The sequence below is a fragment of the Styela clava genome, chromosome 12, assembly GCF_964204865.1.
Source record: "Styela clava chromosome 12, kaStyClav1.hap1.2, whole genome shotgun sequence".
NCBI classification, from domain to species: Eukaryota; Metazoa; Chordata; class Ascidiacea; order Stolidobranchia; family Styelidae; genus Styela; species Styela clava.
Window position 1 is genome coordinate 10329728 of NC_135261.1, and position 26388 is coordinate 10356115.

The window sequence follows — 26388 nt, forward strand, 5'->3', positions numbered from 1 at the left end:
TTCCCCAGAAGGGTATTACTTTTATTCATTTTAAATATTTCTGTTAGCTCTGTGAGATTTGTTTTAGTTTGCAATGGCGTCATTAAACGTTCTGCGGACATCGGACGCCATTTTGTGTCCTACTGTACTGCTTCGCTTGGTGTGAATATATTTGTAGACTGTGATCTGAAGGTACGGTACACCGTACTGTACTGCGAACAGACGTGTCCATATATTTGGGCGTAGCTTTCTTGTTGTTTCTTATGTTTTAAACTGTCTAGCGTTAAGCTGCGATATACTGACGTCTTACTTTGCCGTATAATAAACTGTAATTGGACACGTAGTGGACATAACGATCGTTTCAATATTATGTTGTTGTTGTTCTTGTTCTTGTTCTTTGACACGTTTTTAAAAAGTCGCTTTTCTCTTTGATTACTGGACTAATTGCTTTGAAATTTTCAGTGGTTGAAGATGAAATTTTTCTCCAGAAGGCTATTACTTTTATTTATTTCAAATATTTCTGTTAGCTCTGCAAGATTTGTTTTTGTTTGCTATGACGTCACTAAACGTTCTGCGGATATCGGACGCCATTTTGTGTCCAACGGAACATCTTGCAATTTCAATTCACGCTGTCACAAGACAGGACCTTCTAAAGATAGAGAAGTTCTGGTACCGTAACACAGCGCGGTGACACTGAACTAACTCGTAGCTGTCAAAAGCTTGAAAATTCATACAAATATGAGAAATAAAAAGATGAAACTTGGCAGGTGGGTAGAGTTGTGTTTCTTTTAACCATATTTCAAAGTTTCGCGTTTCTACATTTGAAGGAGAGGGAATAGGGGGTGTGCATTTCCGATACGTCGATAATATCTTTGTCAACCAATTTGCGGCCACCGTGTTTTCGTCTGTTTGATTGCTGTGGTGCTTTGTTTATAATTTAACGAGTTTTGTTCGAAATAACCGTGTTCTTGAAATATATGACGGTCAGAAATGCAATTAGAAGCCCAATGTTTTCACGCTGTCACAAGACAGGAACTTCTAAAGATAGAGTAGTTCTGGTACCGTAACACAGCGCGGTGACACTGAACTAACTCGTAGCTGTCAAAAGCTTGAAAATCCATACAAATATAAGAGATAAAAAGATGAAACTTGGCAGGTGGGTAGAGTTGTGTTAACCATCTTTGATAGTTACTTCTCTCCCCCGGGATAAATATGTAAATCCTATCCTAATACGCCGATAATATCTTTGTCAACCAATTTGCGACCACCGTGTTTTGTCTGTTTGATTGCTGTATGGCTGCGTATGCGATAGTCGCGACGCAGCAGAAACGATGATCAAGGCTTGAAATCCGTGGTCGCACACTGGTCGTGCGGTCGCAAATACGTCTTTCGAGTGCCGTACTTTGGGGATTTGTATAGCTTTAACCCTTTGTCGTAGAAAGTTAATACGAGGTTTAGCGTGTAGAATAAATGCCGCCAATGCACCCACGGTGAAAAAATTAACGGGTTAGATATATTGGTTTTTGTTTTATAGCGGTTTGAATGAAATTGTCCGCAGACTGGCTACACCACCCTAGGCCTGGTGAGTTGTCCGTGTAGTCGAATAGACCTTATTCATTAAAAACCCATCCTACGCGTAAAAAATAAAAGTGATGTAAAAAGATTTTTTTTAACATTAGCTCTTATGGGAAATGTGATCACCAGAGCAGAAATTTGCATTTTTCATAATTTTCTAGATATCTTTCATTGTATACGTGAGCAGTTTTGAGGATAGAATATTTTTCACATCTTTTTTGATATTTTTATCATGATAAACATGGTCAAGATTTTTGATAATCGTTCATTAAAATTTTAATGAGCGCGGTGTTTCCGATGACGTCATTCTCACTAGACCATGAGATTCTGCCAACGCGCCGTGCTCTGTGGGATATGCGCTGCAAATGCAGCGCTAATGTCGCTTTGGGTCCGTGTCCGTCCGGTACTGGAAGCGTTTAACATTGACAATCTATAACCCTAACTAAGGTTGACTAAGTTAGGGAATATTTTTGGATTTGGTTAAAAATGTAGTCCATTATTAAACACTGCTTTTTTTTGTAGATTTTCACTTAGTGGACACTTAGCAAGTACGACAGTTAATTTATAAAAAAAATTGTAAATTAATAACAAATCAGTAGAAGTCAGCTGGGGTATTCAAACATGTGATGGTTGAAGTGAGAAAAAAATTTGGAGTCACGTTTAGGATATTACATTAAACAACAATGGAAAAGGTACATTGGAATCAGTCAAGCTTCAAATGCTAATGGCATTAATGAAAAGAATATGCGAAATGAAGACTGAAGTTTCCATCTGAGACATTGGAAGACGCTAAAACCTTATAGACTTTATAGTGTGGAAAGCCTTCTCACAATGCAGTAATAATGGGACATATATTTATAATATCATTATACAGGTTTAAGTTAAACTATATGTTTAATTAAAATATCTATCTTTGCTAATAAATGCTGAAAACCATTTATTTTAATCTGCTGAGTGATTAGGGCCAGAAATTAGCTGTAGGGACCATCACCAGGGCTGGATTTACCAATAGGCGAGGCAGGCTGAAACCTAGAGCCTCGAAATTCGATTTCAAAGTTTGTAATTCTTTTGAAAACTTGACAAGTTTAAACCCTACAAAAAGTATTTATATATATATCAAGCTAGTAGAAAATTCTGTATACAACAAGTTTCAACCACATTGTAAACAGCCATTATTGCGTCGTTTGCATCATAATAAGGGAAATTATTATTATGCGCATTCTGCTGGAAGTTTCTATGTTAAAGTATGGCTGTAGCGGTTGTTTGATCAAAGAAATTGTAAGCAAAACTGCCTTAAGTAAATTATCATTCTTTTAATTAAAAATTCACACCCATGAATGGGGAGAATGAAAAGTTTAATGCTTTCATATTTTTACATTTTAAGCAATTAAATGTGGTGTTGTTTAGAGAGAAATTCTGAGCTCAAAAATATGAAGGGGCCTCTCATGGTCTAAATCCAGCCATGAACATCACCAATTTTGGGATAGGTACTGTACATGGTATGTACAATTGGATTTTGAAAGGTGTACCAGAAATGTACATGGAATTCATGAAATATATAACATCCAATTAAAACCAAAATAGGTCTTTCGTTGAACGCCAGTTGTGTTCCCGGTACCGGTATTCCAGTATTCTGTTATCACAAGCAGTTGGAGCACATATCCCACAGAGCACGGCGCGTTGGCAGAATCTCATGGTCTAGTGAGAATGACGTCATCGGAAACACCGCGCTCATTAAAATTCCAATGAACGATTATTAAAAATCTTGACCATGTTTATCATATTAAAAATATCAAAAAAGATTTAAAAAATATTCTATCCTCAAAACTGCTCACGTATACAATGAAAGATATCTAGAAAATTACATAAAATGCAAATTTCTGCTCTGGTGATCACATTCCCCATAAGAGCTAATGTTAAAAAATATTTTTTTACATCACTTTTTTTTTTGCGCGTAGGATGGGTTTTTAATGAATAAGGTCTATTGTCCATCAGCCCTAAACGACTATGACAGTCAATGTACCAAAAATTGTACCCCGATTCGGCTGGTGTTAAGTTGACGCATGTTATTTAGTAACGTTTTTATGTGAAATGTTTGACTGTGGTTCGGTACCTGATCCGATAATACGGTACATAATTGACTCATATCCCGAGATATTTCAACTGATGTTTCAATTGTCACAGGACCTAAAATATCTATGACAGTCCCTGTACCGTCACGGTACCCCGATACAGGTACTGGTAAGTCACCGCCGGTATGTTAGTCGTTGGTCACCGCATATGATTTTTGGGGAATTGTTCTGCGTGTCCATATATTTGAGCATTGCTCTCTTGTATTTCTGTCTACTGGTGATTTGGTAATACCCAAGACACACACTGGCGATGAGGTTGGGATATTATTGCCTGTAGGGCGAATACATGTTGAAACGAATCAACGTAATTTAAAGAGCGGCAGAAATCCACCACATGTGAGTTCGGTGCTGAGTTAGGAAACACACTTCGCGAAAAATTCGTAAGTGGACTGAAATGCAGCCACTCACAAAATCGATTGATAACTCAGAAAAATTTAACACATGAAAAAGCGTTGCAAATTGCTGTAGAAGTTGAAATTGCTGCAAAAGATACAAAAGTGCTTCAAGGCAAAAATACTGCAAATTATGAAAGTGAAAATGCTCATTACGTAATGCGTGATTCAGCAAAGAAATGCTACAGGTGTGGTAAAATTGGACATCATCAAGATAAATGCTGGTTTAAAGAGAAATGTTGTCTTAATTGTAATAAAAGAGGTCACACCAAATTTGTGTGTAGATCTACACCACACCACAGAAGAAGCACCCAGCCGCGACCTGGGCGTCAACAAAACTGCACTAGAGAAGCAGAGAAAAGCGTCGCTGCAGATAAAGTGGCATCGAAATTTCTATCTAATATACAACTGGCAAAAGTAAATCAAAAGAAGTGTCCGTCCATGCCACTGATATCAGATTGATATCTGTCAAAGTAGCAGTGAAAGTAATACAAATGGAAATGGATACGGCAGCACCAGTATCGATAATATCGAATAAAGATTATCAAAAGCATTTTGAAAATGAGAAGCTCACACCTACTGCTATAAAAATGAAAACGTACACGGGTGAGCTATTAAAACCACTTGGGCTGTTACCAGTTGAAGTTCAATGTGGAAATGAAGCTGCAAAATTGAAATTGAATGTGGTCAAAAAAGGTGGACCACCATTAATGGGAAGAGATTGGATTATGAATAGGACAATGTGAATAGCCTGAATCCAAAGGAAAATCCAATTGATATAAAAAAAAAAAACTGGATACCTTACTGAAAAATTATGAAGATTTATCTAAAGACGAACTTGGTACTGTCAAGGGCCATAAAGCTAAATTTGTATTAAATGAAAATGCATCTCCGGTGTTCAGGAAGGCACGTCAAGTAACCTTCGCCATGAGACCAAGAATTGAAGAAGAGTTGAATCGTCTCGAAAAAGAAGGAATAATTACCAAAGTACCACATAGTGATTGGGGAACGCCTATTGTAACTGTAACAAAACCAAATGGTCAAATACGTCCCTGTGGTGATTTCAAAGTAACTCTTAATCCAGCTTTGAAGATTGATCAATACCCATTTCCAAGAGTTGAAGAACTGTTTGAAATTTTAGCTGGTGGACAAAAGTTCACAAAATTGGATTTGAAAAATGCTTATTTGCAATTAGAAGTCGAGGAAGACTGCAAACATCTACTCACATTGAATACACACAGAGGACTGTATCGTGTAAATAGAATGGTTTATGGAATTGCATCAGCTCCAGCTATCTGGCAACGGGTTCTGGAACAAATTTTGCAAGGATTGCCTAAAGTGGCATGTATAATAGATGACATGATCATCACTGGATCAAATGATGAAGATCACCTCAAGAATGTGGGAAACGTCTTAAAGAGTTTAAAAGAATATGGGGTGAGACTGAATTTAACAAAATGCGAATTTATGAAAGATCGTATTTTCCTTCATTTGGCCATGATATTGATTGTAACGGACAACATATGACAGAGAAACTTGTCAAAGCGATTGTGGATGCACCACGCCGTGAAATTGTATCTCAAGTCCGAGCTTCACTGGTATGATTATTTTTTATGCTAAATTTTGCAAAGAGCTAGCAAGTGTGCTACAGCCAATTTATTGTCTATTGAAAAAGGGTCAAAAGTTCATATGGTCCAAGGCATGTGAACGAAGTTTTCTAACTGCGAAACAATTGATTGCATCTGATCAAGTATTAGTGCATTATGACCCTAAGAAACCAGTGAAATTGAGTTGTGATGCTAGTCAATATGGTATTGGTTGCGTATTATCAAATGTAATGAAAGATGGATCAGAGAGACCCATTGCTTTTGCGTCTCGAACATTAACAAAAGCAGAAATGAACTATTCACAAATTGAAAAAGAAGCTCTTTCCATAGCATGTGGTGTGAAAAAGTTTTACCTATATTTATTTGGTAGACGGTTTACACTGGTTACAGACCATCAACCACTAACATCCATTTTCCACCCGGATAAATCAATTCCAAAAATGACAGCTGCTCGTTTACAGCGTTACGCAATGTTTCTAGCATCACACCAATATGATATCGAATATCGTAAAACTGAAAATCATGGTAACGCAGATTTTTTATCAAGATTTCCATTGTCTGAAAGTTCACATAGAGATGATGAAGAATATTCTTTACGTTGCATTTTTGAAGTATTGCCCGTCACAAGTACGAAAATGAGAAAAGCAACCACTAATGAGCCAATATTGTCTAAAGTGGTAGATTTGGTCCTGAAAGGTTGGCCAAACAAAATCAAAAATGATGAATTACAACCTTATTTCAATAGAAGACATGAACTCAGTGTTCATGAAGGATGTTTATTGTGGGGAAACAGAGTTGTTATTCCACCTAAATTACGTTCAAGAATTTTGGAAGAACAACATGAGTCACATCCAGGCATAGTCAAAATGAAAGCATTGGCTCGATCATATGTCTGGTGGCCACAACTTACTAACTCAATTGAAAATAGAGTAAAAGAATGCGCTTCTTGCCAGGAAACGCGAAAAATGCTTGCAAATGCTGAACTACATATGTGGGAATTTCCCTCAAATGCGTGGGAACGAATTCATGTTGAAATTGCAGGACCGTTCATGGATATGATGTTTTTAGTTGTAATTGACGCGTATTCAAAATGGGCAGAAGTAATCCCTATGCGTTCTATCACGTCGCAAAGAACTATCGAAGAACTCCGACACATATTTGCAGGATATGGTATATGCAAACAACTAGCGTCTGACAATGGACCTACTTGAGGGTTAATTGTAAATGTGTGAATTTAGTGACATTGTTCATTTCTTCCTAAGGGTAGAGGGGTGTTGTGTATTTACGTCATAGCTTGTTGTTTTTAACACGGACTAGGTTTGTGATTATGATGCCATAATTGTTTTCTCGTAATTGCTCCTTGCTTTTACCTGTCTGCGTGCTTGTTGTTTTTTTATGTTTTGAACTGTTTAGCGTTAAGCTGCGATATACTGACGTTTTACTTTGCCGTATAATAAACTGTAATATTTCTGTCTACTGGTGATTTAGTAATACCCAAGACATCACATCCTTTGAATAACTGAACTAATAATAACTGAAAAAAAAAACTATGGAAAGGCTACTCAACGCAAAGGCGAGCAGTAGTAGTGCATTTGATATTTATCCGACCACTGGGGATCCACCTACAGCTGACTAATTTGATTGTTACGTCATGCAGAAGTCTGCGTTCATTGGCCCATGATACCGGAAAAGCAGAGAAAATAGGACAGATGGTAACACATATTTATTGTAGTAAAAGCGTCTTTTCTGTAAAACGTGCAACTTTTGGAAGTGGGAACAAGGCAATATTTGTTACTAAATTTCTAAGGAACATTCTAAAATCATTTTCAGGTAGTTACCTTATGTGCGCTACGAAGCTGAAAGATGAATGGCCTCGGTTCGCGGCCTAAATCCCAAGAAAAGAAGTTATCACAACACTTAAAATACAATGAATGATTTTAGTTATGGATGACTGAACGGGTGATTGACAGATTTTTTGCGCAAAGCGGGAACATTTGATTTTTGCTAGAGTTGAGTTGGTATTTTAGGACAGTAGGATAGGTCTGTAGGTTGCATTGATTTAGAATGGGATTGACATAGCTTTCCAATTGAGGAGGAAAGTCGATACTGCGACAACAGTCGATGTACGGTACGGGATCAGTTAGACATTAATATTTGTTTCAGTTGCATGGAATAAATGGCGCGGCGGTGTGACTCATCGTCAGCATCGTGCTAAGCGTTAGGAATACGCTCGTCACCGCACCTCTGATTACTCTGCGTGGGTTAGATAGATCGGTTCGCAGGTTCGACTCTTCGCCGCTGTAGGGTGGTTCACGTAACCTCTGTTCCAGGTCTGGATTTCATGGCATTTTTGAACGAGGAATTGGACGTGCAAATCAGAATTTCTGTCGTCAGGTCGTGTAATTATAGCTCACGGCGTGCAAAACGAGCCTGTGTGCAAATGACTTTGACTATCTGACTATAGATACTGCTGTACTGTTCAATACATATGTACATTCTCGTAAAATTTTAGGACAAAAAGTACATTAAATCAGAGCAAAAATGGACGTTTGACCTTTGACCCCCAAACATTATTCCCATACTTTGTCATTAATTTTGGGAGTACTTTTACGTAGAATTATTGGATGAAAAATACGTTGAATCAGACCAAAATAGACGTTTTACCTTTGACCACAAACATTATTTCTATACTTTGTCATTAATTTTGAGAGTGTTTGTGCGACTTTAGATACTGGTACCGTTTAGTACATCCGCATAAAATTATTGGATATAAAAATACGTTGAATCAGAACAAAAATGGATGTTTGACTTTTGACTTCCAAACATTATTTTTATACTTTGACATTAAATTTGGGTGTTTTTGGGTAAAATCATCGGATAAAAAGACGCCGAATTAGAGCCGTAACCGACCAGCGCCGTCGAAGAGTCTGGTGATCTTTTCGCCCATAACTATTCTCATGGAATTCCTATCATTCAACATGATGCGCCAAGCAATTATAAAATATGGTCTCTTTTGCCTCGCATTTTTTGATCAGGCTAGATCTTGCAAGCTAGTATGTAGTCGACAGTTGTGGAGCTATAATTTGTTGGCATTGTTATATTACTGGATTTTTGATTTTAACACCTTTTAAACCAATTTTATTGGTGAGCAATTGTAAATTATCGGCGTGCAAAATTGAATTCGCTCTCATGCATTTTTGCAGAGCGCCAGCGACCTCGGTCGTGCACCTGCCATGGAATCCAGTCTGGCCTTGGTCGGTTCCGGTTTCCTCCACCATCAAGTCCATGCTTCCGAAAACAAATACGGTTTGACCAAAACTGCCACCCATCGAACGCATTTCGTCATCCCTAATCTGCCACGCTTCGACCGCATTTCGCCAACCCTAATCTGCCACACTTCGACCGTATCCATCGACCCTATTTCGCCATACCCAATATGACACCTTTTGACTGTATTTTGCCATCCCCCATATGACTTTTATGCTACCAACCCTTCTCATCGCACCGACATGGAATGGTAATCACACGAGAGACCATGGTTCGCTAATCGCTATACTGCCATATGGTTAAACGTCTTGACGACTTTCCTCTCCCCGGGATAAATATGTGAATCCTATCCTACTGGCACCGTAACTCAAACCATGCAACGCTCAGACGACAGGACAATATCAAGCCCCATAAATTTGCCCAACTGCCAGGCTGTGCTATTGCACGATTGTTGCAGCAGCGGCATTCTACAGTCAGACAGTATCAAATTGGTGTAGCGCTATGCCTATGAAGTCTTTGAAAAATTGATCAAAAATGTGCAATGTTTAGTTTGTGGCCAAATTTAACTCTAAAGATGTTCGGTCTGGGCCTCCATATCAACTCATAACTCAACTCGCCAAACTAACAGTGCACAATAAATTGAAAGGAAATGAAATCTGAAAACGCCCTTATTGGATTCCTCAGAAAAAATTATCTAAATTACCGAATGATAAAAATTTTACCACAGCATCTAAGAGATTTTAAAATTACTACCGAGACAAACTTGGCACGATGGGACGCATTTGTCGTCATGCCATATGTCTTTGTTTCGGAAACAAATAGAATGTTTGTTTCATTAAACCAAATGTCTACACATCTTGGAATCTGAGAACTGTATTTTGTTCGACAAAACTATGAAACTCTTTTTCTCATAGACAGATAGTACAAATAGTGAAATATCTCTAATATGGGAATCCAGGGATTGCTGAAATTTCTAAAAGACGCAACGAGTGAAATTCATATACGAGAATACGCAGGGAGATGTGTTGCCGTGGATACCTATTGTTGGTTACACAGAGGAGCTTTTGCTTGTGCTGATAAACTTGCAAAAGGAGAAAAAACTGATCAGTAGGTCTAATGCTTTTCTCTAATTGCCTAGTGAAACAAAACAAACATCTTAAAATCATGACATGCAATTTAAGAGTCCTGCACACTAACACAAATGCATTTTTGTAACGTTTCATATGACCGAAATCAGTGACCATTGTTGTAAACTGCTTGTCTGAGGAAGTCTGATTTTGGTCAGACGGAGCATTACACATAAATACATTTGTATCTATCTAATTAGTGTGCAGCAGGACTTGAATTGCATAGTATGGTATGTTTATTCCTGCTACAGCATCCTTGCATTATACGCATACGAATCCACTAGCGCAAAGACATTGACAAAGGATTGGGACTTAGGTCTCACCTAACTCTACTGATAGTTAAAATCATGAATTGTTGAAATTTTCCTTCGAGATAAATTTTCATGTTTATAGATATATATTTATATACATATATATATACAATAAAACTCTAATTTCTAATATTCACATCGTATATACTTTATTGTGTTTGTTTATAGATAAAGAATCCAATATGTTTTAATTCAAGATTTTCCTCCTATATAGGAGGGAATAATTGAAAACATCACCACTTTATTTGTATTACTGTTTGAAATTTTTGTCAATTCACTTTTTTCCATTTTCACTTCTTTACGCAGATATGTGAAGTATTGCATGAAATTTGTTGATATGTTGGAATCGTATAACGTTCGGCCGATTCTCGTATTTGACGGTTGTCACCTCCCCTCGAAGAAAGAAGTCGAAAAACAGAGAAGAGAGTTAGTATTCAAAATACCCTATTTTGATATTTTCTATGTGCATGCATCTGTAGTTTTGGAAATGGAAAATAGGTTGATCTAGAATTAAACGAAGTGTAAGAAGAGGTCAATGTTTGCAATATGTTTAAGACATTTTATATGTGTTTACACCTCAATGAATACGTATCGCAAAAGAATTTGAATTTGAATTATTTGAATTAAAATTGTAAGCCTACCAGTTGTTGGTTGGCACTGATACTGTTTAATGCTGAACAAAATATTTTCAATTTTTAGGCGTCGGGAACTTTATATGCAAAAAGGAAAGCAGTTTTTAAGAGAAGGAAGACTGAGTGAAGCAAGAGATGCATTTACAAAATGCGTCAGTGTTACTCCTCAAATGGCACTATCAGTTATGAAGGTAATTTAGATGTTTTTTCTATTAACATACATTTTCCAATACTATAATCAGTGTGATATTCATAGATATTGAAGAAGACTATGAAGATTTATATAGTTTATTGTGAAAACTATTTCCAAGATTTTTACATTTTGGCCTCAAAATAAATGACTTAAGTCGGGGTAGGATGTAAATTTTTTCGTCCTCACAGCCCTCCCCGGTTTAAAGGAATGTTTGAAAATTCTCTGTTTGTTATTTACCGAGAAAATTTCTATGTGCAGCTGAAATTATACTTCTTTATGGGTTCCTATTTTTTTATAATACTATTGAGGTGAGGGTTACAGGAAACTTGTTTGTAAGTTTATGAAACTATTTGCTATCAAATTATACATACCAATTTCATCTACTAGTATCCAAACAATTTAGTTGACATTAAATTGCTATTTAAAGATTATTTAGATTAACAAAATTACTGTTTTCTTCTGTAAAATTTGTTAATTTTGTCTAAAATCATAGTTATTTTAGATCTTACCTAATAGAAATTGCTTGCATTTTGTCTTAAAAAAGGTTTTGCTTTCGAAGTTTGATTCAGAGTTGAAAGCTGGAGTGAAAGTCTAAATTTTAACAACCCGGAAACAAAGTCTACATTTTTTTTCTTTCTCAGGTTGCGAGAGAACGAGGAATAGACTGTATAGTTGCACCTTATGAAGCAGACGCACAACTTGCATATCTTTTAAAACAAGGTTACGCTCAAGCTGTTGTAACAGAAGATTCAGATTTGTTGTGTTTTGGTTGTGAGAAGGTTTGAATATGTTTTCAATATTGCTAGGGGTTTAATTGACAGTATATATTTATTAAAAATACGTTTAAAAATTTTAGTCAAGAAAACAAAACTTTTTAGATAGATATCATGATTTTGATTACCTAACTGAACTAATTCAAGGATATGTTCAGTGATATCCCACAAATATTTATGGTAGAAATACTATATCTACTATAATATATACTATATAACCATTGTTTTGTAGGTCATATTAAAGATGGATTTGACTGGTAGAGCACAAGAAGTATCATTAGATAAATTAGAGTTGGTCAAAAATCTTCAAGGTATCTTCAATTTATATTTTATGGAACCTTAAGTTCATTTTAAAATATAACATTAAAAAACAGTGCAACATATTTTAAAAATTTTAAAATACCCAAATTAATACTAACGCCTATGTGAGACAAAATTGATAGAATATTTGAATCAAATCAAAATTAGCTATATCTATATTCAATATCATAAATTCTTGCATATATGAATAATTTAGAATAGTCTCATTTAAAATTTGTCTTTTTAAGCAGTTGATATCTGGTGTGGTGTTCGCACAATAATAGACTTTATTGGACAAATCAATCAGAAAATATTTATTTCGAAATGTTTTTGTGAGAATGTATTCGAATGGTAAATTATTCTGTTTTAAAAATCCCTGATTCCATCTTGTTCATTCTATCATTCTACTATTTTTGATCGAAATTCTCATTGGTAGATGCAAGAATAAGGAGTTTTCGTCTGCTATTAATTTCCTAATTGTTTTTTCTTCCAGGTTTTACAATCGAAACATTCAGACATATGTGTATTCTGTCTGGTTGTGATTACCTACCAAGTATCAAAGGAATTGGCTTAGCAAAATCTTGCAAAGCTCTGAAACTAGCAAAGAACAAAGATATTTATCAAGTTGGTGTTTTTTTATTTACCATAACATACATTTCTTACTGTCTATATAGCCCTGTGGGCCCAAGATTTCAGAAGCTCACTTTTATATGACACGTGGCGCCAAATTATCAGGAAAAAATTACCGGGCACTTGCACGATAATAAATGTTGCCTTTTAATAAAACACAATTTTATGATCGTTAATGAGTACCTCATGATTTTTAAAGTTTGTAAATATGTAGGCCTAAATAATAAAGGCAATGTCAACCTTTTCACTCCCTATAAGCTCTGACCTGGACTGATACTTTATTAACTGCTAGAACATTGTGCCCATCATCTTTTTAAATGAATCTAGAATAAAATATTCCTAAATTTTCGAAAATTGTATCGTATGTAATTAATTTGAATTGATTTCAATATTCAATTCTTTTGGATATCTCTGGTAACAACAAGGCGTCCAACTGTCCTAAAAACTAAATATGTTTACAGTTATATCATATGTTATGTTGATTATTATTTCTCTACTTGCAAATTTATAAAACTTTAATCTAGACTGTTCGTAAACTACATCAATATATCAAAGGTTTGGCACCAGTGGAACCAGAATATGCAATTGGATTTGAAAGAGCAGATAAAACATTTTTGTACCAACTCGTTGTTGATCCAAAACATCGCAAAATTGTTCCTCTCAATGATTATACACCAGACACACAGCAGGAAGATTTACAATATGCTGGACCGTATCCTTTCGTTTTAACCATTATGCATGATATGAAAGCCTATAAAAGGTTAAATTACAGTATTTTACGGACCATAAGATGCACTTTGAATCTTTTTTCACAAACTCGGTTGTGTGCCTTATAAGCCTAAAGTATGGATCAGATAGTGCTTCATTGCCTACACCCAAAATTAGTACGGTATTGCTTCGAAAACCATTGTGTCTTGTAGCTCCAACGCGCCTTATGTATGAATAAAAATCCACTCTAACAAATTTATTGACAGTGGGCCTTATAATACAGTGTTCCTTATGGTTTGTGAAATATGAGTAACATAAAATATTAAATTATTAAAATACATTTATTTCACAAAAAATTATGCCATGTCGCCACCTCACCCATATTGCATTAAATTGGGTAGGCGGATGTTAAACCAGACGACATCAGGCCCCTTTCAAAAACATTGTATCTCATTACTTCAGAGGAACTTGTATATAGCCTTGTTTATATTGAAAGGCTAGAAAAATTGCTGAAGAATAAATTCTTTAACTCAATGATTACTCAGTATGATGTCACATGACCATGCAGTAAATATAGCTTGGGGAAATATTGATATTAATAATGGAAAACGTATTGGAGATTTTAATGTAGATACGTGGATGGTAAGTAACTCCGTATAGAAAGTAGTCAAGACACAAATAAATAATGTGATAATATTGTTGTTTTCATAACCTTTATTCCTGATTATTATTTACTCAAAGTTTAAGATCTCGAATTCAACTCCTGTTCCACCATTTCACACTGTGTAGTGTTTGAAAACAGAAATTTCAGTCTGTTCGAAAATAATCAGTGACTTCTTGTTTAGAACCCTATTTGTATTTGAAGTGTGAAAAACCTTGAATAAGTATAACAACATATTTTTTTAACAATGTCATCTCATGCATACTGATAAGTCGCTGATATATATGAAGCTAGTAATGTTGAAAAAAAAAGAATTTCCATAGGTTCTGCAATGCTGCCTGAATTCATTGTACGCTATGTGGATATAGAGTCTGATCTTGAACTTGTGAACTTGACTATCATTAACCTTAGCTTTCACAAAATTCAAATGTTTCAGTTAAAATAGATTCCACATTTGCAAAATGATAACTTATATTGATTTCGGTCAATTTGGAGGTTTAGTCAACCTTTTTGTGTTTGAACACGCAGAACAGGTATTTATCAATGATAAAAATATTTTCCATTTGTAGAAAAGCAAAAGTTGGAATGGTGAAAGTGTTATGAGAAGATCTAGTATCTGGCAGAAGGATTTTTTCAGCAATAATAAACCTACTGATTCTATTGCTGTCAATAGTAAAAGAGAGAAAGCCAAGCAACCAGAAAAAGTATCTTTGAGAGGAAAGGAAGCAACCATTGATATGAAGAGGTTTCTCTACTCAAGCAAGGTGAGATATTTACTGTCATACTGCCAATGAATCTGTGATGGCCTTGTTTTAGCACAGTGGTTCTCTAACTTTTTAAGCCGCGCCGCGCCCCCTTTTTGGAATTTGTCAAGTCTCGCGCCCCGCCTCAAAAATAACTAGCTAACAATAAGCTACAAATAACAGATAGTATTGGGAAAGTAGTATCATTATTCAAAAACAGGTTGAAAATACACGGATAGAGCATAAATATTTCAAAATAAAGAAATGTAAATATCCAAAATAAGGCGACAACATCAAATCTGTCAAATGTTTTTAATCGGCTCCATGCCACCTCAAAAATTAGTCTATGCCCCTCTTGTGGTTGTGCCCCCTTAACATGATTTTAGCATGTTATTATAACACAGTATACCTTGCAATTCAAAAATCTCGAGGCTTATGCCAAGAAAAGGGTAGTAGATATTGAAGAACGGCCTCTTGTCTAGCTCTACCCGCGGAGTCTGCGTTTGGGAATAGTTAATCTAAGCTTATATGAACTTTGATGACGGGGGAAGCCTGTGGTAACATTAACCATCTTGTGGAGTTTAGGAACTTTCTCATACCTAATAATACAAACGAATTTTGTATTTTGAAAACAACCAAAACTATGCGCTAAAATAACGGAACATCCACCAAGTCTATGGTCAGGATATGACAAGTCCTAATGCGTACGGTTTTTTAACGGCATTTCTATATTTTTATATTTTCTGGTGTACGAAACCTTGTTTTAGCCTATCTTATATGGTTGTGATTTTCTAAAATCATTTCTACCAAATTTCAAAATGTTTTGGTTGACTTTGTAGCTATTTATTTCCAAGATGTTTCATAAATTATTTTATTACAATCCCATATTAACAGTCTAAAAAACAAGACGAATTGCTGGGAGAAAATGATGCACTCAAAGAAGTACTCACTCAGTATGAGGAGGAGGATCATGAAGAAGAGGACGAAGATATAAAAAAAGAAACAAAGGGTATGACATTACATTGATAATTTGGCGCTCCCGAAGTATGTGTACCAATATGGAAGTAACTAATTATGTTCGCCTACCCTGCATCAAGTTGTGTGAAGGGCTGAAACCTATGGGCAGGGGGTTCATACACAGACAGTCCCCGAACTCGTAAGTCGTAATAGAACTAAAATAAGGAAAATCATAAATTATGCCCCAACCCTGACCTGGTACACACACTATGGGAGTACCGATAAATCATCTTAGAATACTTTTGAACAGAATTTCATCAGTTTTCCAATCTAAAATTGGAATTCATTCATTTTAAATTCATGTTAATTCACACATTATTTAATTTAATGATTAATTAACAAATTTATTTCAAATTTTAATCGTGAAATTTTATACATTTGTTATTTCATTTTCAAAATCAAAATGTTTTGTACAAAAAAATAATTTTACTTTTCAATATTGTTTCATACTTTACTACATTTTCAGATAATCAAGATAAAATAAGTGCAGATCAAACAGAATTGCTAGAAATGTATAAAACCTCAAAATCTACCATTGTGCCTTCAAAATCATCGGCATCAGGAAAGTTATCGCGACTAAGGATGACACAGAATAACAAACAAATTTCTTCAAATTGCATTGTGAAAAGCAGGTTTGTATTTATGTAATGTTACTAACCAAATAATTCTTGAAATTTCGGTCGTTGTGTACTAAGCAGGGATTACGGAAATATGGGAAAATTTATATTCAATTTAAAACTACGAGCGATCAAAAACGCAGAGTTGACAAAAATTTTGAACTTGATTCTGGCTTAATACTACCAGTATTGGTAAACCAGAATCAGATAACAAAAATTGTGGAGCATGCGAGTCTTTCAGTTGTTTATTTGGAATGTATAGAACTCAATGAATGTTTCTGTTTAAAATTTTTAGTTTGATTATCACAATTATAATGTCGGAAATTCTGACTCCTAACTTAAGAGTTAAGACGAACAGAGAATTCGATCCTTTGAATCAAGCTCTGATATCAATAAAAAAATTGAGTGACATTACATTGTGGAAAATTCACAACCAACTCAACTTGTACATTTTAGATTTTTTGCTGCTGCCGATAACAATCCTTCATTTATTGAAGACAGTGACGATCACTCTTCAACAATTACTCATGTCGATGGTAATTTATTTTTGTTTACACTCAACTATTTTATGGGTTAGGTCAGGGTCATACAAACCCTGTCACACGGATCGGAAAAGGAAAAGAAAATGAAGGGAAACTTTGTTAAGCAAAAAAAACGCCACCCATGCTATATAACAATAGGCTGATTAGAACAGTAAACTCATTTTTTAATATATTTAAAGTAACGAAACTCGCAGTATTTTGATCACTTTTGGGTTTTCCCCAACTGCGGCCCGCAAAGGGACCACTCTGGGTTAGGTGATTGTATAATTAGTCGTCAATTTAGTTTGACTCCATTAGTAAAACGCTGGTCTGGTTTGTCCAGCTCAGGGTTTTTCTAACTGGCCCCCTTGAGAGGCCATGGAGTGGATATCTGAGCGCAACGAGCAAAAGCCTTCCCTACCGTGATTCCTTTTTCGATGATTACATTAATTTGAAGTAAACTGGCTGTGAACTATAGAAAAAACTGTGATTCATTTATTCTTTTATTCACCGTATTTATTACTTAATGTGTTGCATAAAATAACTGATAGGAACTGGTATTTCTATTTTATTTGTTTTAGAGAAGAGCAGAATGTCTTTGTAAGTGGGGCATTGATAATTAAAGTTTGAGAACTATTAATCTATCCAATTGCCTGTACCCTACATCTACACCTCTAGCATGGTTTTATTACATTGGTTAGGCAATCCAGCTGCTTTTCTCAAATCAAAGTAAAGCTTTAACTTGGAAGTACGGTAATCTTTATAAATGAATTTTGCTGAAATGTTGTAAATTTGACAACGTGGCTAACAATTCTTTTATATTATCGATCCTAATCCTATCTCAAACCTGTATAATTTGAACAAACAAGTTGCTATTTAGAGTTATAGCTTTGCATAGTTCTTTAACTTCTATATTAGAAACAAGAGAGCTATGCTCAAATATATGGACACGTAGCGCCACCCAGTGGCAATAATTTTGATGACGTCATAGCGAGAAAAAAAGTAATAGCCTTCTGGAGAAAAATTCCATCTTTAACCACTGAAAATATCAAAGCAATTGGTCCAGTATTCGAAAAGAAAAGCGATTTTTTAAAAATGGAGACGGAGACAAATAACAATAACAACAAAATTTTGAAGCTATCGTTATGGCCACTAAACGTGTCCAAAAATGATCTTTCAACTTTAGAAACACCAGAGACATCAAATGGCAGCATTATACCTCAACCTACTCTATCAGATGATGGAACACTTAATGAAATTTTACAAGAAATTGAAACAAAAGTCACAATAGAAAGAAAATCATCACCAACAAAACAGTTATCCATACATTCAATCAAGTCACCAAAAAAGCAGAAATATTTGCTGGGAAAATTACAAGAATATCAAAAGCAAAATGATATCAGATCTCCATTATTGCCAAGAAAAGTTGAGAGTGAGTATAAAATTTTTATTAAGAAATTTGCTCGCACACGCACTCAGAAACATATGAGATTGATTTCTGAGTTGAAGTTACAGCCGACCACTAAAGTTAAAAAAGCTACTTAGTCGATTTTATGGTCATATTCAAAGCAATTTACACTATATTTGAGAATCTTTCAATGGGGTGAGATTGACTATATAATTATATCTATCAGTAAAGGTTACGGGAGACGAACTCCCAATCCTTTCTCAATGCCTTTGCGCTGCGCTAGTGGATCTGTATGCGTATAATGAAAGGTTACTGTAGCAGGAATAAAAATTCCATAATATGCAATTCAAAAGTCCTGCTGCTCACTAACACAAATAGATTTCAGTACCGTTTTGTCTGACCAAAATCAGACTTCCTCGGACAAGCAGTTTACAACAATGCCGGTCCCTTTTTGTCTCTTTGTCCTTGTCTTTGTTGTAAACTGCTTGTCTGAATGTGATTTCGGTCAGACGAAACGTTACAGAAATATATTTGTGTTAGTGTGCAGCAGGACTCCTGAATTGCATATTATAATTATATCTATTTGGAATACAATAAATTAATTTTAGCAATAATTATGAATATTTTCATTCGAAAATAGTGCTCTTATCTCTCAATAAATGATTAATACTTTTTTTATTCAGAAAGCACATCTGTAACGCCTTTAAAACGGAAAAATCCATTCGCTGTATTGACTGATGGTTCAGATAAAATAAAGTCAGAGTTTTCTATTTACAACAAAAGGAAAGCATCAACTTCACCTCGCGGTACTCCTGCTTGTTTAAAAAGGTTTAAAAGAAAAGTGATACAACCTCATAAAATGGAGGTTGAAATTAACAATGAAGGTATGGTCGGAAAATTTATTTGTAATAATATATACTGTATTGTAACTTGTTTATAAAGCACTTTTTCGTTCTATTTATATATTTCATCTTATACTACAACTCAAATAAAGTTCATACATCTAAAGTGAAAAACTGGTCATCGCTGGCTTCATTTAAATATCCTCAGTTACAGTTATTCTAATAGTACTCTCTATTTATTCGAACTTCAGTCAGTTGTCACTGTTACTCAAACAGTCGTATGATTGCGACTGATCTTCTACGACGTTGGCGACTGCTTATTTGAGAGTATTATGAATCTATTCTAAGCTGGAAGATTTACTGCCCCTTGGCATTGTGAATTTACTTCTTAAATAATTTTTAATAATTTTAATTACTTCATTGACACAACAGCAGATTTTTTCGACCATTCTAAACTAATACCTAGTTCTTATTTCAATCACAAATTGTATTTCAGTTGAGGTACAGGAGATATTTTCTTCAAATAAGGAAGAAAGCCAAGAAACTAGCCATGAAAATAACAATATGGATGAAATCTTGTATCTCCGAACATCAGGAAATGAAAGGGATAATTTTGAATCTGAGTTAAATATGAACGAAACAAATGAGGATATACCTCTCATAGACGATCCCGTTTTTACAAAATCTGAAATTCATATAAATTCCGAAAAAGGAACAGAAAAACTAAACAATATAGAAAAATTACAATTGCAATTAACGCCACAAAAATTGACTGTGTCGTTAAAAAAATTATCACCAGAGGCTGTATCATACGAGGATTTCATTTCAATTGAAAAATACGAGAATGAAATTATATTAAATGGGAAAAATTCAACCTCTGGAACTACTTTACCTCAACAATTATCAGAACCTATTGTTTTATCCTCGGATGAAGAAAATATACCTTATATTGATGACACTCTCAATATGCCGAAGAAACGTCAAGTAAGTTCCTTAGTACAGTTATGGATGTCCTCAGGCCACCACCGCAACCTATGTGAACGCAGTCAGCCCCAAGCTTTAACAAGCCTTGTGCAAGTCTAGATGAAAACTATAAAATGAATCAATTATATCTTAAAAGGGATAGCGCCATTTGGCTGTCAGTGTCATACCCAGAAGTAGACGATGTATGTTTGTTTTCTGGCTTTTTCTTCAGTATTGTATTCCGCCAAACAGGGATGGCCAATTCGAATAAAGTATTCGAATGTATTCGAATATCTCGTCATTCGAATATCGGAATTAGCGTTCATAAGAATATCGAATATTCGTGTGACGTCACACATTTTCGACGCCGCTTCCAAGACGTTTCCGTTGAATGAAAACACTCTCAATAGAAACTTGCGCGTGATTGTTTTCATCACTCTTCAGCGTAACGTGTTATTTAGGCCGTAAACGCCTTTACGTTTGTGTTATTTTCTCTAAAACGAAAATTTTCCACAAATTTGTTCCAGATAACGACGACAATTATTTTATTTTTGTACCCGCACGGAATTGTGAATCTGGTAAATACGTTATCGGCGGCGAGTTTCTAAAGACAACGCAACTTTTTGATTGAAAAGCGGCAATTTAAAATACTGAAAATAAAACCGCAAACAAAATATGTTTTATTGAGGCCCGCGAAAATTTATCAAAACGCTTTTCTAGGCAGTGAAAATCGCAAAATTTCGTGGGCCTACCGTACACATTATGTTTGGTCGGGCGTTTAGAAACATATCGTCACGAATTGAGGGCGGGATTTGCCTGATTATTCATTACTTTAAATTGCCGTCGAATATTTTCGTGTTAACATTATACAAGGTTTGAAACGCGACTTTTTCTCGGGTTGTGAGGATGTATATAATATAATTAATCTAAAGTATATTCAATCAATTTTATTGTGATGAAATAAATTTTACTCTGAGATGTTACAGCAGATTTATGGATTTTTCGAACGGTTTTATCTGAAAATAATCAGAGTGTCAGCATTTCGATTGAGCGGAGTCACTGTTAACAAGTAGGCCTACATCTAAATATTTGCCGAATTCGCAAAATACGGATCTGAACATTATTTAATCGGCAGTTTACCACAGGTTTTTATTCTTATGATCGCGGATTGCAAGGGTATATAAGAGTGGTGAGGATTTTATTTTGTCGACGCAACCGCAGGTTAAATTGAGGACAATTAAATTAATAAAGCAAGACATTTTAAATATGCCCGTATCGGTCACGAATTCATCACTTTGCACAACAGAAAAATATATATTCGTTGTTATATCATTTGATGTGAAAGTCGACTTTTTTAACAGGTGGCATAATCGCGGCGATGAATATGTATTTTTAATTTACTGCTAAACTTTATATGTATATTCATTGTATGAAATGAATCATACACTAGACTTAACAGGATTTTATATCATTATTTGAGATTTTTTTAACGGCGATACCGAGTTGGCAAGATTGCAAGAATACGTACTAAAATTAAATACATCAGGCGGTTTATCTCGTACTTTCAGGTCACAGATTGCCGTGGTCCGAATAATAATGTTTTTTTGATGTAAGTAGAAGCAACCGCGAGTTACGTTGGACACATTAAATTAATATATAAAGATATTTTAGAATCTCGTAGTTGTCATGGATTGAATATTTTATGCAACAGGATAATCATTACACGCTGAAAAGACGGCTCTTTTAACGAGCGCGGAATCGCGGTGTCCGGTGGGTGTTACATGCGGCAATGGGAATTTCCGATTTCGAAAATCCTGGATGCGCGGCTGGCAGTGGTGGTCATCTATTCTCTATTAATTTATTTCTAAATTCAAACACAACAATATGTTACACATATTAACAATATGGTTCACATAAATTAATATACAAATATACTGGTAGGTAGTAGAATACTCTAAGCTTAAATATTTGCCTGTATTGTCAATAAATTTGATTATTCACAGAAAATATACACAATTATCTGAATACAAGTAGTATTTTTGTCAATAGACTTGACTATTATCGTAATATTATGGTACCAATGATAGAAAGCGCCAGACAACTCCTTGGCTAACTTTTCATATGGTCATTTGTACAAAGTGAATAATTTTAATAAACTTACAAGTTGCTATTATTTTTTATTGAGAGCTATAAACTATCAATTACTTTGTGTACATATACTGTTGGTTTGTGGCTTTATTCTGATATTTCTATTGAAGCTTATTCCCTACTTTACTGGGTTTTAATAAACTAAAACAAAAATGTGTTATTTTCGATTTTAGAATGTATTCGGAATTCCAGATTCGAAAACATTATTTTAGAATGTATTCGGAATAGTTTAGTATTCGGAAATGGTCATCCCTGCCGCCAAACTTATTTTCTGAGAAGCCTTCATTTCTTCTTGTTCGCTTAGTTGTTTATTAGGCTTCAACCAGCACAAAACAAAGTCATATAAAAAGTTTTCATGGTATATTATGGTGATTACATGATAAAATATTTTATTTTTTATTCTATCATACTATTGACGACATTAATGAAATGTAGCACTGCAAGTGGTTAGGTCGGCATCTACTGTGTTTTCTCTTATTTATTAAATCTGATATTTATTCACAGAGAACGGTAGGTCTGAATAGAAAGACACCACCACAGCCTTCATCAGGTTTAGGTAAACTTTGCTCATTACTAGATATGTTCAGTTATGAAAAATGTTATTTTTGTTTATATTATTGTTAGTAATATGATATACCAATAAGGCAATAATACTATTAATGATTATTGTATGTAAAAATGTTCAATTTTCAAAACTGTATCTTTTCTATTTTCTGTAATTCGAACGATTTTTTCAAATGTAAATTATAGGTTTCTATTTGATAACAATAAATGAGATTCTCTGAAAATAGTATCATTTATAAAACACCAGTCTAGTTACCGAACTCTATGTGTGTATGTCTAAAATATGCACACTTCACAACTATCCATCTGAGAATAATTTTGACGCAACATATTCATTCAATATGCAATGCCTTTGTCATATACATCACTATATTTATCCCAACAATTTTATTATTTAGTCAAATCCAAGTATTTCGGAAGTGCAAAGGCAAGTGGGCTTCGAAAAAAAGAATCAATGAAGCACAAGAAACCTAAAAAGTCACCAATGACAGAGAAGTTAAAAAATCAACCAAAAATCACTTCACTTTTTACGAAAACAATCCATCAGCCTGCAACGAAAAGGTATTTTTGGTAATTGTTTCTATCTAAGGCACACCAGAAGCTTGGAATACTGCACTAGGCTTTATTTATATGAAAAACAAATATTTTAATTTGATATTTTTGATAATAATATTTTTCAGCAATTTGATTTTTCATTGTCTGTTGTTTATTGAAAATTTTTTTGGGATTTTCAATTGAAAGTGTTATCCATAGCTTGTATGTAATATGGGCTACTTGTACACTGCTTTGCTTAAATAACAAACTGGTACAGGTATGCAATCTGTCACAGTACAGTACCACAATCTCCACGACTATTCAATCACGATCACCAGACAACAATGAAGGCGACCACACAGTGCGAGATTTTTAATTTTGATGAGGTCATTGCACACAAAAAACGAAATCCATAGAGCCCACAAAAATATTTTAATTAAATTGGTCCAGGGGTATCTATCTAATCCTTCACAGTATCGATACAGAAGCATAATCATTGCGACTCCAACTGGCCACCAGATCGCGATGATTGCGGAAGCGCCGAAAGGCGAATTTTATTTTATTTTGATGACATCATCACTCACACAAAAAGCAAATGCCATCTGGCACACAAAGATTTTTGAAATAAATGAAAGTAATAACAAACAACAAAAACGATCTCCAAACACCACAAATTTCAAAGTCCAGTAGTGGGAGAGCAATAAGAATGAGAATTCCAAGAACAACATAATACCAAATCAATATATACTGTATATCCACTTATTGTCCAATAGTAATCCAATACTTAACTGACTGATTGTGATTTTTTTGATATGCAATTTAAAATAGTCACACAAACTCCTATTGTCAGCCCTTATTTGAACTTTTCAGTATCAGAAAGAGCATAGTGTATGTGTAACTGGAAATTCCTCAACTACCCTCAAATCTTTTTGTGAATATATTATGACATAAGCTGTTTTGTTTTGGCAAAGTATGCCCATATCTTAAATTTGTTGTACGAATAATGTGATTTGAATATTTTCACCTTGTCTTTATAGACGTACAGCTCTATCTCCGAAAGAAGAAAACGTAATAATCAACACTCCCGAAACTGAGGAGAGTGACGTGGAACAAATCAAATTAAAAATGATGGCAACAAGAAAACTATTTGGTCTGAAGATCAAGTGAAACATTTATTGAGTGTGAAGTTTCATTTTAATTTAAATCAGGGCAGATATTGTGATGAGTGAACCATTTGCATACATATGCAACATTTAAAATTCTGGATGATTATGTGCTGGCGAATTGCTATATTCACCATCACAGGATTGTGTTGTAGCTTCGCCTGACCCTAAACATCAGTTGCTAGCCAAGTGGGTCAACGGTGGCCCAAAACTATATTCCAATTCCCGAAATTCCAAGTGTTTTGAGTCACAAATCTTGAATATTAGCAACTGATTAGCTTCCATTTCAAATATGAAATTGTAGCCAAACGAGCGTCTTGCATATCGTTTAGTAGTCTTACCTGTGCGAAATATAAAATCGGATCAAACTGGAGCTAGTAATGCAAGATAAGTTGTATCACCAGCTTCACAGATTGCAACGTACACAAATATTACCTACCGGTAGTTGCTAACACAAAATATATTGATTTTTTGATTTCCATTGCTCTGTAGCAAGGGTAAAGCCTGTACTTTTATTTTATACAGGCTTTTTAGTAGTTGCAGACTTGCAGCAGTCACAAATTTTCATTATTGGTCTGATGACATGTGTTGATCGTTTCGCACAAGCTAGCTGTTAAGGCATTGTAACGTCATCGATAATGAATTAGACTCAGATATAGGCTTTACAACACAAAGAAATTGGAATTACTCGCCCGTACCAGGTTAAACTAAATTAAAAACTCGTTTCACAGGCCGCACATCATACAAAATTGGCACTTCTCAGCGGGCCGCAGGTTGCACTCCCCTTTTCTATAGTATGATTATAGCAATGAAAGTATTAGCCATTCGAACGCTATTATTTGATATGGTCATTGAAATCTGTGCTTCCAACTTTTATTAATATAGGTGAGATACTTGTCTAATTCCAAGCATCTGTATACTGTACTATATCCTAACTTTTTTGTATTACTGATATTTTGAGGCAATTTTGAGGCAATATACAATTTTACTATTTTATTCGTGCTTTTTTATTCTATATTTTTATCGAATAAGATCATGGATATCGTTATTGTTTTTTTTTATGATCAGCGGTGGTGTAAACTGTAAATGATGCTCTACCAGTGCAAAATAATCAATGTCTGCTTGACAGATGGAGGAGTTTTATCTGAATAGATAGCAATGTACACTTTTCAGGAAACCTAGAAAGTTTTTGGAAAATATGGGTATTAAAGTATGCGTTTTTTACTTTCCGCAAGTTAGCACTCAACAAGTCTCTGCACAAGTAAGCATGGGGGACGCCAGGGTGGGGGCATGTCTCACAAAATGTATGCTGTGGTGTGGTCATCGTTTTCTATTGGAGTTGCTGCAGGGTGCCAATTTCAACTCAGTGATATTAGATGTAGCTTTGAGTCAAGTCCATGCTTCCTAAAACGATTAACTGGCTGACAAACCCCATACTCAACATGGGACTGGTAACTGAATGAAAGCCCATGCATGGTTTCTCCATATCATTAAGTCGTCTTATCAACTTTCCTCACCCCCGGGATAAATATGTAAATCCTATTGGATGGAAGTCTTGCCACAGTTATATTTCAGCTGCTG

General features: G+C 34.9%; 1 protein-coding gene across 1 annotated transcript; it reads left to right on the forward strand.

The window, feature by feature from the left end:
• The first annotated feature begins 9868 nt into the window (after positions 1-9868).
• On the forward strand, positions 9869-25984 carry LOC120329229 (uncharacterized). Its single transcript, XM_039395788.2, has 18 exons — positions 9869-10059; positions 10697-10816; positions 11090-11213; positions 11857-11994; positions 12221-12299; positions 12782-12912; positions 13443-13630; positions 14172-14268; positions 14857-15051; positions 15925-16039; positions 16514-16679; positions 17121-17200; positions 18372-18617; positions 19277-19477; positions 19932-20419; positions 23051-23102; positions 23509-23671; positions 24682-25984. The coding sequence occupies exons 1-18, from the start codon at positions 9899-9901 to the stop codon at positions 24809-24811; spliced, it is 2874 nt and encodes a 957-aa protein (XP_039251722.2). The 5' UTR covers positions 9869-9898; the 3' UTR covers positions 24812-25984.
• Positions 25985-26388: the final 404 nt, after the last annotated feature.